Below are 18614 nucleotides of genomic sequence, written 5' to 3'. Positions count from 1 at the left end.
GTGATTCCTCTACAGGTATACTCCGCAATCTCACGGGCTCTTCCTCCCCAAAAAGATTCTCTTCCCACTTGGAGGAGCACTTTCACCATCACCACCACCACATACCCAAGCCAATGAAGGGTGACTTGGTTCCTAAGTTTTAAGGTGCTGTCTAAAATGCAAGAGGCTAGTTACCATTGCCCACAAGAAAGGGTCATTCACAGAGGCCACTCCCAGGAAGCATGCTGGGCTTCCAAATTCTTAGAGAATGAAGTAAGAGTGAGAAAGCTACCTTAGAGCTATTTCTGCCTGAATCCAGCTCCCTAAAAGCAAGATCAGCTGGACTGTTTTCCCAGGATGCTTTGCTTTGATGATTTACACCGCCGAAATATGCACTCCTGACTAAAAGGGACTGGTCATTGACCATTCACCTTTTTTCCCCCTGAAGGATATTGCTAATGTAAAATTGTAATTAAGCAACAGAAAGCAGTCATTGTCCAAAAAACAAGAGTGACATTGATACCATTCACACTAAACTAGTCAAAGAAAGAGATGTTCTTGGATACTCCACAGAGGTTATTTTCCCAGGGGTCTGGTTTGTAGTAGATATTTGTTTTTAAGAATCAGAACTGAGAGGATGGAGTGCATTAACTCCTACCACCATCAATCATGGCTGGGGTCAGAGAACATGAAATTGATGAATTAAAAAATAAAAAAAGGCTGTTCGGGGGGGGGGAATGTTTAGTGAAAAACAACACTCATTTTGTAGAGATGAACTTTTTTATAAGTGATGCTTTGAAGGAAGCCCACTTCTGACTGCAGTTACAGATCAAACAGTCTTAGAGTCTACTTAAAAGCACTGGACTGCTTTGAAGTGCAGCCCATCCGCCAGCCTTCCTGAGAGAGCCATTTGATAACATCACTTTCTGTTAGAGGAGGGTTTGGGTAAAGGAGTTTTAAGTTCCTGCAGTGAAGGAGAGCTGCAGGTCTGGGGGAGAAGATTTTGCTTTGCAAACACCGTAAGACCCGGGAAGCATGCGCAGATGCTGGGAGCTATATGGAGGTAGGAAAACTCCCTGACGGCTCTGCTAGCCTGGTCGAAACCCTCTGAGAATGAACAGACACAGTGTTCATGCACATAGAAAACTGGTCTGCTCCTCTTGTTCTCATCAGTGCAACTGTGTACAGACAACAGGCAGAAATTGTGGGGGAGCCTTGGTTACTGGAACCTCTACACAAGCTCAGGCTTGGCTCCCAGTGACTGGAGCATGTGTGGCTAGAAGTGGTTCTTATTATCTAATAAATTGGGTGACAAACAGATTGCATACCTAATATCTTTCACAATCGAGTGGTGAAGACGGCATAGTAAGCTCAGCTGCACAAAAAATATGCAGCCATGGAGCGGTTCAACAAGATGACAGCGTGTTGATCTATTAGCCGGGCTGCCTGGAACTTGGTGGGGAAGAATAACAGTGTATTTATCATCTTGTCCCAAGGAGTGCAAGGGGATTGCCATGGACAAAAAAAAATATTTTTGGACCCATGTAGGGCTTTTGGAAGCCCTTTAAGTAGAGGACTCTGTCCCATCGGGAATCTAAGAGGTGTGCTAGAGTGGTAGAGGGGGCGCTGGAGTGGTGGGGAAAGGGGTTGGAGCCCCCCACTGGGGTGGCAAGGTGGGGGAAGGGAGAGCACATGTTGCTGGAGTGACAGTACACTGTCTCAGCACTGTACCGGGAACAAGAAGCTGCATGAACTAAAACAGCACTTCTCATGGAGATGGCCCGTCTAGGGATGGAGTCTCACACATATGACCTGGTTGGCTCCCAGTGGCTCTCAATAGCCCTTGAAGACCCAAGTTTCTATTCTAGAGGAAGATCCTAAGCTTGAGTAGCTTTGGAGCTGGGAGTGACAAGGGATTTGTTGACCTATTACGAACCAAGACTCCCTTATTCCCTTGCCTAATTCAGTCACGGTTTGTTGTCCAAACTAGGTATGTCCAAAAAGCAAACAGGGAGTGTAAAAAAAACATATATATATATTAGATCAGGAGAATCCAGCTCCATCTCTGGAAACAGGTACCCGGAAGTGACGGGCATGCATGCCTAAGCCTGAAAGTGGGTGTAGAGAGGACGGACCGCAGCAGCACAGCTGCTCTGGGCCAGCCCAGCGCGTCCAGCCAACATCACCTCAGCCTGTCTTATCCTCAAAACTCTTTATCCTGTGCCTCCTCACCTGTGATTCTCTCGGCAGCCCAATACTTCCCTACAGTCTCCAGGACCCAGGCTTCATCTCGATCCACCAGCAGATAAGCACTTTGGAAGCTATGACAGGAGTGTGCATCTTCATAATAGTTCCCACCTTGTCCGTGTTCATCCAACAAGGAGACAATGACGTCTAAGGCTTCTTTAGCTGTTGTCCCTCGTTCTAAGCCAAGCCTGAGGAAAATCAAAGTGTACCTCCGTCATTTCAGACCACATAATCATCACCATAGTGAGGGAAGGCTAGGACAAGGTCGAGTCAGAAAACATGCCAGTGTGTACAGACATGTTAAATATTCAGACCAACATAGGAACTGATTACTAGTGCTTGGACTCAGAATGCCTTTCTCACACATAAAATTACAAACTGTACGAATATTCTGTCTTCAGACACCATCCCTCCCCTTCCATAAGAACAGAAATATCAGGGGCCAGTGGCTGTACTCTCTGGACTGGAAGGTCAGCTCTTCTTGCTCTTGGCTGGCCATATCGACCACAGAACTGTCCTGCTCAGCTCTAGCCTAGATTTCCTCCTGACTACTGCCTCGAAAAAGGAAATATCCCCAGCTTGGATCAACTGGAATTCTACAGTGGTATTTTGGGCACTGCCATAGCCTATTTGTGTCTCCTCAAAGTTCATGTTGAAACCCTGACACCAATGAGATGGTATTAGGAAGTGGATCTTCCAGGGGATGATGACATGAGAGTGGCACCCTCATGAGTGTCACTAGTGTCCTTTATGAAAGAGGCCTCCTCAGAGAGCTGTCTTGCCTCATTCCACCACTGGAGGACACAGTACGTGGGCACTGTGCACGAATCAGAATGCATTCATATTAAACATTAAATACTGGTACCCTAATGGAGTTCCTTGTTTCAAAAGCTATGAGCAATACAGTTCTACTGTTTATCACTACTCCATTTAAGATATTTTGTTATAGCATCCTATAGCAGACTGAGAAAACTGGTTCTAAGGGACTGATTGCCAGCCACGGGCCTCTGTGCATATAATTGGCTCAGAGATCTCACTAGAAATGGGTTATGCTACGACCGGTTCCTTTCCTATGTACTTTCCCTCCTACATGTCAGACTGCATCAACTGGTGCTGTTTACAGCACCAGCTATCAAAAGAACAGCGACTCCCTCTAAGGTGAGACAGACATCTCCCTTCCCCAGCCCTATCAGTGAATGAGCCTATTGAGGAGAATACAGACACTGCCTGCTGTGGGACCTTGGGAAGCTTACGTAATAGATTTGAACTTCAGTTTTATACCATCTGTAAAAAAGTGTCAAGGTCATCATGGTGAATAAGATAACAAACAAGAAAACACATAGCACTAAAGGCTGGAGCCAAGCTAGTAAACAATCAACTTCAGCAGGTGGAATGCTGTGGCGCAGAGGCTCAGATAGCAATAGCACGGGACCCGGCTCCTATTATGCTACTGGATGGCAGTATGGTTTCAGTCATGTGACCTTTCCAGCTCCTTGGCTTCATGCTGGCAATGCGCACATACTACCACCCCCCTCTCATGCTGAGATGACAGAAAAAGGAGGGAGATACATTTCATTAATTCGTCCATTCGGTCAGACTCTTACTCAGCCCGTAGGAGCTCACATCTTAGAACAGCTATACAGGTGGTGACATAATCCTGTCCTTGACAAATTCGTGACTTGAGAAGTAATGACTATTTAAATTCTCCCAGCTGAATGCGTCTTAGGAAATTTCCCACTGTGCTGTCACGGAGAAGAAAGGATAATGCGACTGTGAGCTGTGGACTGAGCCCTGTAATTGGCTTATGTTCATGGTCAGAGCATCGCCTACCAACTTACTTGACACATCTCCTTTTAAGCTTACGAAGCCTTGATTACAGAGCCATAATTTACAGTGTTGAACCCTACGGCCCTGAAAGAGTCATGAGAGAAAATCCTGAGCCCCGGCCTTCTCAAACAGGGTGGCTGGGTTTCAAACTGTTGTCTGAGACCTCCCTCCATCAAAGGCGACACATTATCTCTCTGGCATGAATAAAAAGAACAAAGTCATTGAAATCTATATTAAGTAGATTTCCCTGTGTCAAAGTCACTCCCTCCTAAAGGGAGGTACATCTCCAAGATTTGGAGCAAAGTCTCACTGTCCCCAGGCTTCTTCAGATCTAAATTGACCCACACAAACAGATTCCAGGAGCGTGTGACAATGGCTGGTGCAATCCTCTTTGGAGGTTGCAGTTTCTGTTCTGTAGAGTCTAGTGTGCATGGCTGATGTGCTGACATCCCCCTGAGGCTCCTCTGTATGTGTACTTTTCCTCCATCCGAAAACACAGGTAGGATTCTGATTTCACTGTGCCTCAGATCGGCACCACCGATGAAATTCTATCTATGCCTTTAGCCCATATGACAGTTCCCACCTGGTCATCCATGGGATGAGGACAGGATTTCCCACTCCACAGTATGAAGGCAGGTAAGGACACCAGGACTATGAAGGCAGGTAAGGACACCAGGACGACACACACCTCACCTGAGCTCAAGAGGTACAGGTGAATCCCGAGTCGCCGGACAGGAGGGCATCGCTCAGCATCCTAAGGTGTGTTTTTTAAGCCATCCCCGCCCACTCTCACCTCCTCGATGGGTTCGAGGCACAGGATTCCAAATGAAAACAGCATGTTTCTGGCCCAACGCCTAAGCTGACTTGGTGGCTATGCCTTTGCCTAATAAAGACCAGGACAGACATGGGCTGGAAGGACCCAAGTTAGTCTCACTCAGAGATCTACATCCTTCCAAAGTGTTTTTAGTTGTTCTGGGTCTGAGAGTTAGATGTTCCTGAATGCAATTCTTTCATTGCTTTGCAAGTAATGAAAACAATCGACAGCCCACCCCCAGAGGGCTCCGTTCTTAAAGGACACTGTCCTTAGAGGACTCTGTTGCAGATTACCCTCCCCGCTTCCTGCCAACACATCCTCCTGGTCTCTCTGGTTTGTGACCTTTTGGACATTTAGAAGATCCTCAGCCTTTAGCAAGAGCCAGACACAGGATGACGCTATGAACAGAAGGTCATGCCTGTCTTCAAATGCTGAAGCCACTTCCCCTGTGTGGGGGTGAGGAGAGTTTGGGAAAGTGATTAGGCCATGTGGGTAGAGTCTTTGTGATGAGATTAGGGGCCTTAGCAAAGAGACACAAAAGGTTGTCCTCTCTCGGCTGGGGCCTTCTGTACCTCAGACCAGGCCTGTTGGCACTGTGACCTTGAACTTCCCTGCCTCCAGAACCAAGATATAAATACCCGCCATTTAAACCTCCAGTCTGTTATGTATTCATTATAGCTCTCTAAACGAACTGAGAAGAAAAGCGGTAAGCTGATGTTACGTGCTGCGTGGACTGGAAGTTAAAATTTTATGGAAGGCCATTGTTTTGGATTGAGCTCCTCCAACAGGCCTCAGCTGGCCAGTCCAAACTGAAGTTGTCCATGCTAAATGCCCCCTATACTAAATGGAGCCTTTTCAGGGCAGCAATGTCCCACTCTGGTCCCCCTCTAATGAACTTAGATTCTAGTCTGTCTGAGTCAGCATTAGAAAGTCCCTGTAGCTGTGACACTTACAGGAAAGGAACCCGAAGTCACCTAATGTTAAAGGTTTTCTTTTTCTTCCTCATGTTATTCTGTTTCTCCTTTTCCACTCTGTAAAAGGCAGCGTTCCACTCTGGGAGCTTTCTGCTTTGCAGAGTGAAGGCTGCCCCGATTCAGGTGTCACGAATAAACACCAACTCAGTCTAAAACTGAATTGGCTGTCACTTCATCTTCTGACAGGGGAGAGGGTGTGTGAGACCTTTTGACACCTTTCTACTTCAGTGTTCCATCTCACTGGAGGAAACAAAGCGTGATCTAGAGAGAAGAGGTACCCTGGTATTCCTCAGCCACCCCCTAGTTCCTCGGTGTTGGGCAAGTCACTTCGCTTGCCTAACGTCCAGTTTTCTCATCTACCACAGGTCTTTCCATTGTTGTGAGTGTTAAATGAAATAACACATAGAAAGCCAGTTTCTCAAGAGAGTTAGGCCAAGTGTGGCTTTAGTTACACACATGCTTCCCCTCCAGGTATTGTCAGAGTCTCCTTTCCATCACCTGTGAAACCCCAATTCACTGACAACCTCCACAAAAACACAAGCTTTTCCAAATCTCCCTCGACTTTCTTTCATGACCTTGTGAGACTGCTGACATGAGGAACAGCTGGTGAGCTGTGCTTAGAATTATAAGTTGCTCTGAAACACTGGGAATGGCCAGGCTTAGCGCCACCATCAGCCTGCAGGCAGATGGATCAGAGGACCAGAGTTCAGATACCATGTCATGCTGGGCGCTCCCTGTGATTTCAGCTCCCTGGGAATTCACAGACAGAGGAATACCCAGAGCAAGCCAGCTGGTGAGGCTAGCTATACCGAAAAGCTGGGGATCTTGCTGAGAGACCCTCCCTAAAAGAACGAGGTAGCAAAGTGATGCAGGAAGATTCCGGACATCAACCTTGGGCCTCCAGGTACACTCACACTGCAGACACAGCAAGACAAAATGAAGTGTGTGGGAGAGCAGTCTTCAGAAAAAGAAAAGGATGAAGCTGTTGTGCAAGAGACAGGCACAGTGCTTGGATAGAATGCAGTGCTCTCTGGAGCTGGCTGGCACCCCACCTACTCAGAGAACAGAGGGTTAAATTTGGGGGATTTTTGAGCTTGTCCCTAATCCTTCATCATCTCTACACCACCAGCGTTGGGAAGGCCATAATTTAGGGCTGCCATCCCACTTCTAGCTGATTAGTAGGTATTTCCCAGCATGCCACTGTCTAATGGGATCCAAATGCCTCCTGGTCCTCCTCTGGATGGATGCCAAGAGGCATCATCAGGACAAACAGACCTTCAATGTAATGGATTCCAGGTGTGAAAGACACCTTGATTTACAGAAAATAACCCCCATTTTAATGATAACTCCTGCCAGCTGCTTGGTACTTGAATCCATAGTCACTAACAAGCAAAACTCTTGTCTGTTTGTTTGTATGTGTGTGTGTGTGTGTGTGTGTGTGTGTGTGTGTGTATGTGTGTGTCTATGTGTATTTAATAAGCCTTTTGGTGGGGGGTTGCTGGGGGAGGACTATTCAAAGAAAGAAAAGAAAGAAAGAAAGAAAGCGAGAGAGAGAGAAGGAAGAAAGGAAGAGAAAGAAAGAAAGAAAGAAAGAAAGAAAGAAAGAAAGAAAGAAAGAAAGAAGAAAGAAAAGAGGGAGAGAGAGGGGAAGGGAAGGAGAGAGAAAAAGCAAAAAAACAACAACAGACAAAGCATGGCTTTTAGCACTAAGAATGAATTATAACAAGAGTTGCTTAATGCCTGCATTCTAGACACCTTTAAGAAGTACATACAAATTACACCTTTCCTCTGAAGACAGTGCCTATTAGACCAAGGCTGTCACTCAGTTATGTCTCTTGAAGCTGATGTATAGATGAAGGCACAAAGGACCAGAGGACACAGATGGAGAGTAGTTACAGTCTTGGAATAATCAGCCACAGTCTCACTTGTCTTAAAGTGGAGTGTGAAATATAAATAGCCTGCTCTTCCAGGAGATGTCCAAGAAGCTGGCAGGCAAGCACAGAGGACAAGCAAGGACAGCGCAAGAAATGCTGCTGCTGACAGCAACATCTGGCAGAGCCTGAGCACATGCAGAAGGTGCTCTCCAGCTGTGCACCTGCCTTATGAACAGGTGTGAGAACACCTGTGTGTTCTCTGCCTTATGCTCCACCTGCCTTGCTGAAGTAGACTGTGGGATTGTGGGGCGCATGTGCAGTCCTAGGGTGGGGGTGGAGAGGCTGTGAATCTGCCTTTCTAGCATGCTCCTGGGGAATGTGTGTCTGTAGAGCCCATGCTTTGAGAACGGCCGTCCTGGAGCCTTGCTGCTTGCAGTGCTGTGGTTGTGATCTATGGCAGCCATGTTTCTACAGCAACAGCCTCTCCCCTCCCCCCCAGGTAACACTGGAGGACTCTAGGCTCAAGAGTCATCCGTGCGACTTGCTGGTATGAAAGATTAGGCTTAGTCAGTTTAACTAAGTCTGGAACCAGACTTTGAACTAGACCCTGAACTTAGACATCTACTCTAGTGCAGACTGTGTACCCCCTCCAAGAAGGTACCATGGTCAGGGTATTTGTCACATCATTCTTACCGCCATAGCTATGTGGGAGCCAGGGAAGATGTCCATTTAAATGGCTTTAGGTCAACTATTATCTACTCTTGGGTTTATTATCCCAGACCTTGATAACTCTCACAGAAATAATTATCCACCAAATATAGCTTCTCCGTCTCTATCCTTCAGTCCTGCAGAGCCATCTGGAGCACATCTCTCTTGGACATCCCAAGTGCACAAAGCAGGGGTCTCCACACACCCAGTGTCTGTGGAGGGCCAGCCCTGGAGCCACACCCTGTGGTGTCTGGGGAGGGCCAGCCCTGGAATTTTGTGCCACTTGTGTGTAATCACACCCCAGGCCTCCCTAAGTCATCTCTCTGTCACCTTAAGTTGCACTTAGATTTGTGCTGTTCAGTTAAAACTAACATTCAAAATGGAAGCTGTGAAGCTTCCCATTAAATCTTACACTTTCAGTACTGTTGATATTTTATGCACTTATCTACCACCACACCCCAAAATAATCCTTGACAGGATTAGAACTTTAAAAAAAAATTATATCTTCATTTATAACTCAATCCTAACTATACAACAGCAGTTCTCAACCTGTGGGTCTCCATTCCTTTGGGGGTTGACTGACACCTTCAAAGAGGTTGTATAGCAGATATCCTGCATATCAGATATTTACATTATGACTCATAACAGCAAAATTACAGGGAGGGAAGAAGAGAAAGAAAAAAAAAGAAAAGAAAATGACACAGACACTCTACCCAAAGGCTGTCCCTAGCAAATCTGGATGATATTGGCAGAAGCCATGAGTCATGGGGGCCTCTAGGTAAATGAGCAATTTTCCCCTAGAAAAAATTGTCCAAACCTCAATGTCTGTCTGTCTGTCTTTCTTTCTTTTTCTTCCTTTTTTCTTTCTTCTCTCTCTCTCTCTCTCCTTCCTTCCTTCCTTCCTTCTTTCTTTCTTTTTTCTGGAAGATAGCTTTGGGAAGAAAGTTCTAAAGCTGTCCAATATTGTCCTCATGTTGAAAGCCAGAGGAGACTTACCATAGAGAAGAACCATAACTTGCTTGTACTACTCTACTCTGAAAACCACGCCCTCCAGCCCCAAGCCCCATCTTTGCTCAGCTTGATCATGATTCCATTTCAGAGGTGTATTGCTCTTCCCACACTCTGTTCTTCTCATTCGTTCAGCACTTGGCTACCCATCCTGTGCCATGCCCAGTCCCCAGTACTGTGCTACAGGGATGAACAGATACCAAGACCTCAGCTCACCCAGCTTCCATGTCAGGCTCCCTCTGGCCAATAGTATTTGGGAGAATGGGGAGAGCAAGAACAACCGCCGAAGGACAGACAGCAAAGTGGGTACTTTGTCAGTGTTCCTTGTTCTTCTACTAGTTTACACATCGTACTTATTGTTTCTCTTGTATGTTGTTATCGTTTCTAACTCCATAAAATTCTATTTAAAAATACTGTTTATAAAGATTCAAAACACAAACTTATAAGTGAGGAATTTTGAAAACATGTTTTTATCAGTAATTTTTCATTTTCAGAGTTTCTATTAAAACAGTTACAGAAAGTTGTATAACCACTACCACAACCTAAGTTTAGAACATCTTCACCGTCCCCAAAGACTCCCTCTTACCCACTCCCCTACCCCAAGCCCAGTGAAGCATCCATCTCCTTTCTGCCTCTGTGACATCACCTCTTCTGTGGCTACACATGTGATTTTTGTATCTCATGTCTTTCACAGCTGATGGGTATCAAGTTCTCGAGATCCTATCTAACACAGAGCAGGTACTTAATTACTTTTTTATTGATGAATAATTTTCCATTATTTGTCTATTCTATTTTCCACATCATTTTAGACTTTCCATTAAATAGAACTTCTTACAATACAGGAAGAATAGGGAAAACTAATTCCCACTCTCGTTGCCAAGTGTTTCAAAGAACCACCGTTCTGTACCTGACCAGGTCCATCCCAAGTAAGGCTTCCGTCTCGGCAGCTGGTTCTCTGGCATTGATGGCTTCATTGGCTATGCATACCCCATGTTCGTTGGCTCCCATTTCTGCCCCCCAGAGCCAGGCAGGTCTGCTTATCACGATGGCGTGGGTCCTGGGAACTTGGTCGATTGAGATGTAAGTGCACTGAAAAGAAAGACAAGCAGGAAGGTGTCGTCACCTGACAGAAACCTCTTAGTTTCCACCCTGGATCATCGCGTTAGTCACGGAGCTGAGACGTCCAGCCCCCAGGAGCCCAGGGCAGCCCGGGGTTCCCATGGTGAGCACCCTCCAGCTCTGTTCAAGCCGGTCTCCCAACAGTGGTTCTGCCAGCACCATCACCCTCAGCCCAGTGGTGAGCTGACCACTGCACTGTCATCCCAGCTCACTTCCACAGCCCCATGTGGCCCCAGAGAGCCTCATCCTCACATGCAAAACTGCAGCTGTCCCAGTGGTTCCCAACCTTTCTAGGAACCATAGCTTTCTAGCGTCAAATGAAACTTTACCCAGAAAGCAGGTAAAAAGATGTTTTGTCTAAAGCAAACAAAAATAGAACTTCTGCATAACTTGAGATGATCCCTGGGGTTTATGGGACATTCGACAACCTACGATCTCAGCAGTGTAGAAAGGGAGACCTGAAAGCAATGCTACCATTGTGCTTTCACATGATAAGAAGTCCTCGAACACACACTCACTCCCCAGCCTAACCACTGGACTCACACTAAGCTAGTGAAGACACCAACAGAAAAATCTTTCTGGAGAGCTGTACCTTTCACCACTGACAGAGCTACAGTACACACTCTTCCAAGAACCTGAGCTTAACTGAAGAATGACAGCACTCATTTGAGTCTTTTTCACTGCCAATCCTTCTGCCAAGGGCTGGGGATGTTGGTAGGAGTGCCTTCCTTTCATCCAAGGCGTCCTGAGTTTGATCCCATAAATCAGTCATGGTGGCATAATGGGGAGGTGGAGGCAGAAGGATCAGAAGTTTAAAGCCAGCCTTGCTCCTTAGTAAGTTCAAGGACAGCCTGGGCTGTATGGGATCACGTTTCAATTAGTGAAGTAATAAGCAAAACAGCAACAACAAATAAATGCCTTTCCTTCAAACACACTGTTGCATAAAAGGGAAAACCATGATAAAGCTGGCCCAACAAAAGTGGGGAGGGGCTGGATGGTGGAGAAAACCAGTCAAACCACTGCCTGCTCTGCTTTCTTCCCTCCTCCCACATCACGCCTCAAGCCACTCGCCACCTCCACCCAGGGGACTGGGCCGCAGCTCTCAGTTATCTGTGGGGCCTCGTGACTACCTTCTGCAAGCCTGCTCTTTGCATGGTGTGGAAGCACTGAGCTGGTTGCAGTCTCCATCTACATTTCAGACTGGGAGACCGAAAGCACTGGATCTGAGGCAGCCTGAGAGAGCGTTCTTTTTATCAATTCAAAGCAGCTGTTCCTGAACTGAATGCCGCCCAGATAGTCACTCTGCATTGATTCCCTGTAATCCCTAGCTCTGTGCAGAATGGAAACATGAGCAGCACACAGGCTCCAGGGGCTTCAGCCTCTGTGCAACTCACGTCAGGCCTTTCTCAGCACTGGGGTAGTATTATTTCACCTGATATATTTTTGGAAACTGAAAGTTAATTAATCCCCAAGCACCCCTTGAGGTAGGTAGATGTGTGTGTGTGTGTGTGTGTGTGTGTGTGTGTGTGTGTGTGTGTCAAATGAACAATAAAACCCACTCTTCAAATTTTTTCCCTGATTTATTTGCTGAAAATAATTTCTTTTTAAAAAATGATTCTTGCAGAACAACAAGGTGACTCGGCAGTGCTCACAACTACATGCCTCCATGTTTTTCTCAATGGAACTGAAGTTTCCATCTTCAAAATGTATTCACTGGAGTGTACAAAGCAAGCAGTTTGGCATTGTCATGGCTTCATGCAGAATGTCCCCTGATACCCACGTGTTAAAGGCTTGATCTCCAGGGTGGCAGTACTGGGAGATGGCAGATCTGCCACCAGACTGTTTAGGACAGTCGCCCCAGCCCCAGCAGACTAGGCCTAGCTGCTTATGCAATATGCCAATTAAAAAGAGCAGCAATGGTGACAGAGAGAGGAAGGAGAGCTAGCGGCTGTCAGGAAGAGTCCGGCGACCTCATCTTCATCTTCGGGTGACTGATGATGACCTCTAGTTTTTAACAGAGAATCTGGGTACAAGGGCACAGGGTATACACAAAGTCAAGGTACAGTCTGCTGATTACTGTCTTGGCTAAGGTGGTCTAAGAAAGACTTGTTGCTTATGGGGCAAGCTGCTTCTCAGGAAATGATCCCTTCAGTTCAAGGCTTCAGCATTGCCCTCTGGGGCGGGGTGGGGGGCGGTCTGTCCTGTAAGGCGGTGCTGTTCCTGGAATTCAAAGTGACTGCAGGTTTAAGACAATAAGTGGCCCCTGCGCCTCCATCTTTGATAGGAAATAAAATAGGCTAAGTAACACAGGCAAAGTAGAAAGACAGGGAAAAGTAAATGGACACAAGAAAGGAAATAAGCCCTCACTCTGAGATCTCTGAGAAGTTTCTGAGAACCCAGAAACTTCAAGACAGCTGGCAAAGGCAATACCTATGTGGTTTCCTAAACGCCTCTCAAACAAGAATATTCAAAACACCAAATGAGGTTAGAGAGGTGGCTCAGTGGTTAAGAGCACTGGCTGCTCTTTCAGAGGACCTGTTCAATTCCCAGCACCCACATGGCCACTCACAGCCGGCCCGCAAATGTTCGTAACTCCAGTTCCAGAGTATCTGATGCCTTCTTCTGCCCTCCATGGCCACCAGGCATGCACATGGTGAAGGACATATATGCAGGCAAAACACCTGTATACATAAAATAAAAATAATTACATAACAACTGAGCGGTGCTTCCTGAAGCCCAGCATGAGTCGAGTTCATTTTATTTAGGTCCATCTCTCATCAATCCTTAACTCCTAACACCACAGCTTTAAAAATATAGTTGCATTTACAAAGAGAAATTATTGATACAAAAACAGGACTACATCATCTCATATTTCCCCTTAATTTAAAATTTTTAATTTTAAGCATTAGTTAATCTTTAAATCTTTTAAATTACATCCTTTGAGGAATGTACCTTAGAAGGCCTCAGGATCAAACATACATAAATCCCAACTCCTTAACGAAGCCCACATCTTTGTTCTGAGATTGTACATGGGTCATTTCCTTTATGAATACCTGCCTAAATGCCTATTAAATTTACTAACTTTGATTCACTCTGGCTCATTCTGAAATTCTGTGGCATATGTGTTAAGGACTGAGCTTTATCTGAGCTGAGGTTTCTCTTGCTGCTGGTGGCTGTGGAGGCGGTTTCCTTTCCCCACTGACAGATACACCTTGTGTGTAATGGCTATGTGCATTGTAAGCAGGAGTATGGCACAAAGTTAAAGGAAAGAGATATGAAGGCAAAGGTTTTCCTCCAGCTTTCAGTTACCCGTGGATGCCAATGAGGAGCTAAAAGCTTCAAAATGCCTGTTATGGGGTCCTTAAGAGGTACAGCCTAGTGAGCATCTCGGATCCCCAGAGGTGTTGCCAGGGGGACTCTAGCCTCTTTCCATCTTGATACCTAGGTCTTAATGTAGGCGGTTCTCAACCACAGGCTTCTGCCAGATGCCTTGCCTTCTTCCCACAGACCCAAGGCAATGGGGCTCAACAGTCAAAGCCAGAAGCCCCAAACTGTGAGCCAAAATACATCTTTGCCCTGTATAACTAAGCTACCCAGAGTAGCTTTATGTTGATGACTCACTATGATTCACTAACTCAAGCACCGGGCAAGACTTTTCACACCTTCTTCCCCAAGGAGCACAAGTGACAAATTTCATCTTGAAAAGGATAAGTGAGTAGGGAAGGAATCGTGGCTTAAGCATATTGATTCATCATTACTTTTTTTTTTTTTTTTTTTTGAGTCAGGAAATAATTTAAAACACAAAATGGCTTTATTAATTTGTCCTCAGTTCATTTTTGCACACTGATTTCCATTTTACCAATTACTTGCAGAGCACCTACCACTTTCAGAGACCGTGCCAGCAGCAGTGGGGCATGGGCCAGAGATCCAAGGAGTGCTTTTCAGTGCCCTCTACTCAAATGAAGAGGGATTCTTGATTTTGCCATAGCAAAGGATTTCAGGGCAAGTCAGGCTGCAGCAGAGCTGGGGCTTATCAAGAGATCTTAGCAGAGACTGAAGCACAGAGGCTAATAGAGGGGTGCTCAAGGACAGCATAAGGCACACTCAAGCACGGGGCTTCGATTCTCAAGGGAGGCTCAGACTTTCGTGTCTCAGAAGTAGCCAGGTATAGATAGCATCGTGGTTGCTGTCAAGCTGCATCTCAAAAGGCTGCTAAGAAGCATTTTCTTTCTTCCTACTTTCTCTCTCTTTTCCCTAGATGGGTTTATAGAATGTCTCTGGGGTGTGGCCTGAATAGGACTTCAGCCTGGTCAAATAAAACCCTGAGTCACAAAGAGAAGCACAAGGAGGCTGAGACACATCTGCACTGAGATTCCTTAAACACTGCAGAATATGGTAAGAGGTAGGAAGGAGGCTTGGCTCAAGGTGGAGACACTCAGGCTTTGTCTTAGTGATTTTTTTCATGGCTGTGACAAAATATCCTGACGAGAATATTGGAGACAAATGAACAAAGAGTGTATGTGGGCAAACAGTTATAAGATAGTCTGTTAAGACAGGAGAGTCCTAGGTCCTAGCAGCGTAAGCTTGAAGGAACTGCTCACAATTGGGAATCAGAGAACCATGAATGCTCCGGTTGGCTCCCTCTCCCCTTTTCAAGTAGTCCAGGACCTGAGCCCAAAGAAAGATGTCCACTTATCTAATCAAGCTAATCCCCCATAGGCCTGGCCAGAGGCTAACCCAACCTAGATAATCCCTCACAGATGTGGTAGAGGCTAACCCAACCCAGATAATCCCTCATAGACAAGGTCAGTGGCTTGTCTCCTTGGTGATTCTAGATTCTATCAAGTTTGAAAATTGGTATCAATGATCAAGGTCCTCAAACATTATCCATTGCTATTTTAATATGTGTATCTGAAACATATCTGTATAAGGAGTATTATCACCATGTCAGCTACCTTTGTGGCAAATGCTGTAAATTACACTGGAATTTCTGACTTTCAGCTGGCAAGAGGCTTTAATCAGGCTCCCTTGCTGTATTCCCTTAGTTTTTCAATTCTGTCCTGCTTAAGAGCATTTATGCCATGTAGGCTGACGCCATGGAGGCAAGCCCCTGCTCTACGACAGGGAAGGAGAAGGAACATGTACAAAGCATCACCAGGATGACTTTAGAACATGTCACAGGGGTCTTTGCACTTCATACACATGGTATCCCGTGACCCTCTTCTGATAACCTTACCATGTTTCCTATTCTGTTCCACATAATTGATGCTTTCATCATATGTGCTGTTTACATAACTGTTGTCTCCTTCAGCTAGGACGCTGGCTCTGAACATAAAAATATTTCTGTTGCTTAGTTTATAAACATATCCCAAAGTTGAGCTTAGTAAGCATCAGTGAGCTTCTCCAAGGACTTACTTTTATTTAACGTGTATGAGTGTTTTGCCAGCGTGTATGAAGGTACACCGTGTCTATTCAGTGCCTGCTGCAGGCAGCAGAAGGTGTCAGAATCCCTGGAACTGGAGTTCTTGATAGTTGTAAGCTCGTATGTGGGTGCTGGGAACTGAACTCCAGTCCTCTACTAGAGCAGTAAGTGCTTAGGCTCTCAGCCATCTCTCCTGTGGATGGATGGACGGACGGACGGACGGATGGACGGACAGAGGGACGAACAGCAGGTAGATGGATGGATGCTTGAATCCAGAGAGTATAAGAGAGAATACAGGTAGTTGGCCAAAGACTCTACCAAGTAGGGAGCATCTGAAACAGTCTTAAGATGGTCCGGGCAGCAGAGAGCCCATGCAAAACTAAGAACCTGCGTGTTCAGTAACACTGCTGTGCCACACAGCAGCACAGAACTGCAAGGACTCAGCAAGGCCTAAAGGGGAGATGTGTCCCACACTGAATCAGAAAGACCAGATGGTGTCTGTGGGCGTTAAACTCCATGTAGCCAACCTGACACTTCTTCAGGCCAAATTTAGATGATGAGGGAGGAAGGGATTCCCCAAGTAGCCAGATGGGCCAAGTCAGTCTCCTCCAGAGCACTCCAAATCCACCCCTTAGGGTAGCCTCAGGGAGCCAGTAACACATGTCCCCGGGAGGCCTCTTTGTCACAGGCCACAAGAGCCCTGGCCTAACAAGGGCCCTGTGTGACAGCTATTCAAGCCTTTTCTGCTCCTTTGTCAGTTAAACCCAGCTAAACACAACCACCTCTGAGGGTGGGGCTGGGCTGGGGAGGAGTGAGCTGAGCAAACTCACACAGATCCGTTATTCACAGCGCCAGTGGGAAAGTAAATCTCACAAAACAAGGGCCATTTACACCAGCTGTGATTAGCTGGAGCCAGCCATCTAGAACACAGGCTCTGAAGAAGTCATTTCCATAAATAAAATCCATGGACCTTGGCAACTGCGCTATAATTAATAAGGGAAATAAGAAGCAGAGAGTGAGCTGCAGAGGCTTCCCCCAGGAATACAGATCCAGGAAGCACCTGAAATCTTCCATGGCAAAAGCAGGTGACAGTCCCAAGTCAAAATTCCTAGTTAAATTTACAGCAAAACAAACAAACCAACCAACAAAACCCCCAAACCACAGAGGATAGGGAGATGTCTCAGGAAGTTCAGGGCTTGCCACCCAAGCACAAAGACCTGAGTTCGTTTTCAGGAACTCGGGAAGAGTTCTCTGTCATGGAGCACACCTGTAACACCAACACTGGTGAGACGGAGACAGAGGAACGCCTGTTCGTCTGGCCAAACTGGTGGGCTCCATGTGCAGTGAGAATCCCTATCTCAAAAGCTTAAGCGGAAATGATTGAGGGAAACACCTGACACCAACTCCCGGCCTCCATTAGTGAATTGGAACACACACACACATAGGCGTGCACACACACAGACACATTACACACATACACACTAACACGTGCACACACAAAAGAAAAGTCTATACCATTAGAAGGAGCTAAGGAAAGGGATGAGCAGCCTGTCCCACAGCCCCTCAGCCCCTCCCACCCTGTCCTCCACAAAACAGTCTGTCAGGGAGTGTGACTTCAGGTGCCTGAGCAGGAGAGACACTCTCCATTGCCAGCACTTGCCTATCCTGAATTCTCATTCCTGCAGGTGGCTTCAGGGACACACCTGAGAGAGGGGCAAAAAAAAACAAAAACAAAAACAAACAAACAAACAAAAAAAAAACCATAGGCTTTCAAAAAACCCCACATACAGTGACAGATACAATCACTGCGCAGAGCATGCCCTGTGCTGTCTTGCCGAGCTGGATGGACTGAAAGGCACGTTCCTCTACGAGGGTACCTACGCCACCCACGGTCCGGAGCGCAGTATTTCTGGACTTCACCCAGTGAAAGGCGAACAGAGACTCACACAATAGGCATTTCAGCTTGTGAAATGCAGCCATTGTATCTTTCCTACTGTACTCAGAGGGGGACCACAGCCCTGCGCCACCAGTGAGGACCTTCTCGGCATGGCTGATGAGTCAGCCAGACTTCAAGGGCAGAAGAGAAAAGGCTGCTGGGCTGGTCTGCCTGGGAAAGAGCCAAGGCTTAGCGCAAGAGCTTGCTTTAGGCCAGGGTCACATCTGCCGTTTGATGTATCTGTGTGTTCTAAATGAGGGCGGAGGGCATCACCCTGTGCCACGGGTCAGAACTGCCTGGCATTTCCGTGACACACTGTGCAGGATCTCTGGGGATGGTCAGTGTGGAGGCCTGGTCTGAAGCGTGGGTTTGGGAAGGCAGGCTTGCCAGAAGGAAGCCCTCCCCTAAAACCACGCTCTCAGAGCCTTGAGCTTTGCACTTCCCACTCAGAGCAGGCCTTGGTGTTACAGCTGCAGAAAAGGTAAACAGACAGATAGATGGGAAGGACTGCGTCTAGCGGGCCCAGTGGCTGTGAAACTCTGTTCCATCGTCCTGAAGCCGCAACACGTGCACACGCACGCATGCACGCAAGCAGGAGCCTGTGAAGGGGAATTCCTGGGAAGAAGCTGTGTCTGCAAAGACAAACTAGAACTGCAGCACTGTGGAGCAGTTGGGATGTTGCAAGTCCAGAGGCTGGTTACCTTAT

General features: G+C 46.6%; 1 protein-coding gene across 2 annotated transcripts in view; it reads right to left on the bottom strand.

The window, feature by feature from the left end:
* Scrn1 (secernin 1) overlaps positions 1–18614 on the bottom strand; it is a 62375-nt gene that overhangs the window by 17714 nt on the left and 26047 nt on the right. For both annotated transcript variants that reach the window (XM_021647965.2, XM_060379983.1), the window contains exons 3-4: positions 10339–10520; positions 2212–2414 (exon numbers count right to left, since the gene is read on the bottom strand). In XM_021647965.2, the coding sequence (XP_021503640.1) occupies positions 2212–2414; positions 10339–10520 (385 nt within the window). The remainder of the gene's footprint in view (positions 1–2211; positions 2415–10338; positions 10521–18614) is intronic.

The sequence above is a fragment of the Meriones unguiculatus genome, chromosome 3, assembly GCF_030254825.1.
Source record: "Meriones unguiculatus strain TT.TT164.6M chromosome 3, Bangor_MerUng_6.1, whole genome shotgun sequence".
Classification (NCBI taxonomy): Eukaryota; Metazoa; Chordata; class Mammalia; order Rodentia; family Muridae; genus Meriones; species Meriones unguiculatus.
This window is presented reverse-complemented; position numbering and strand designations above follow the sequence as displayed.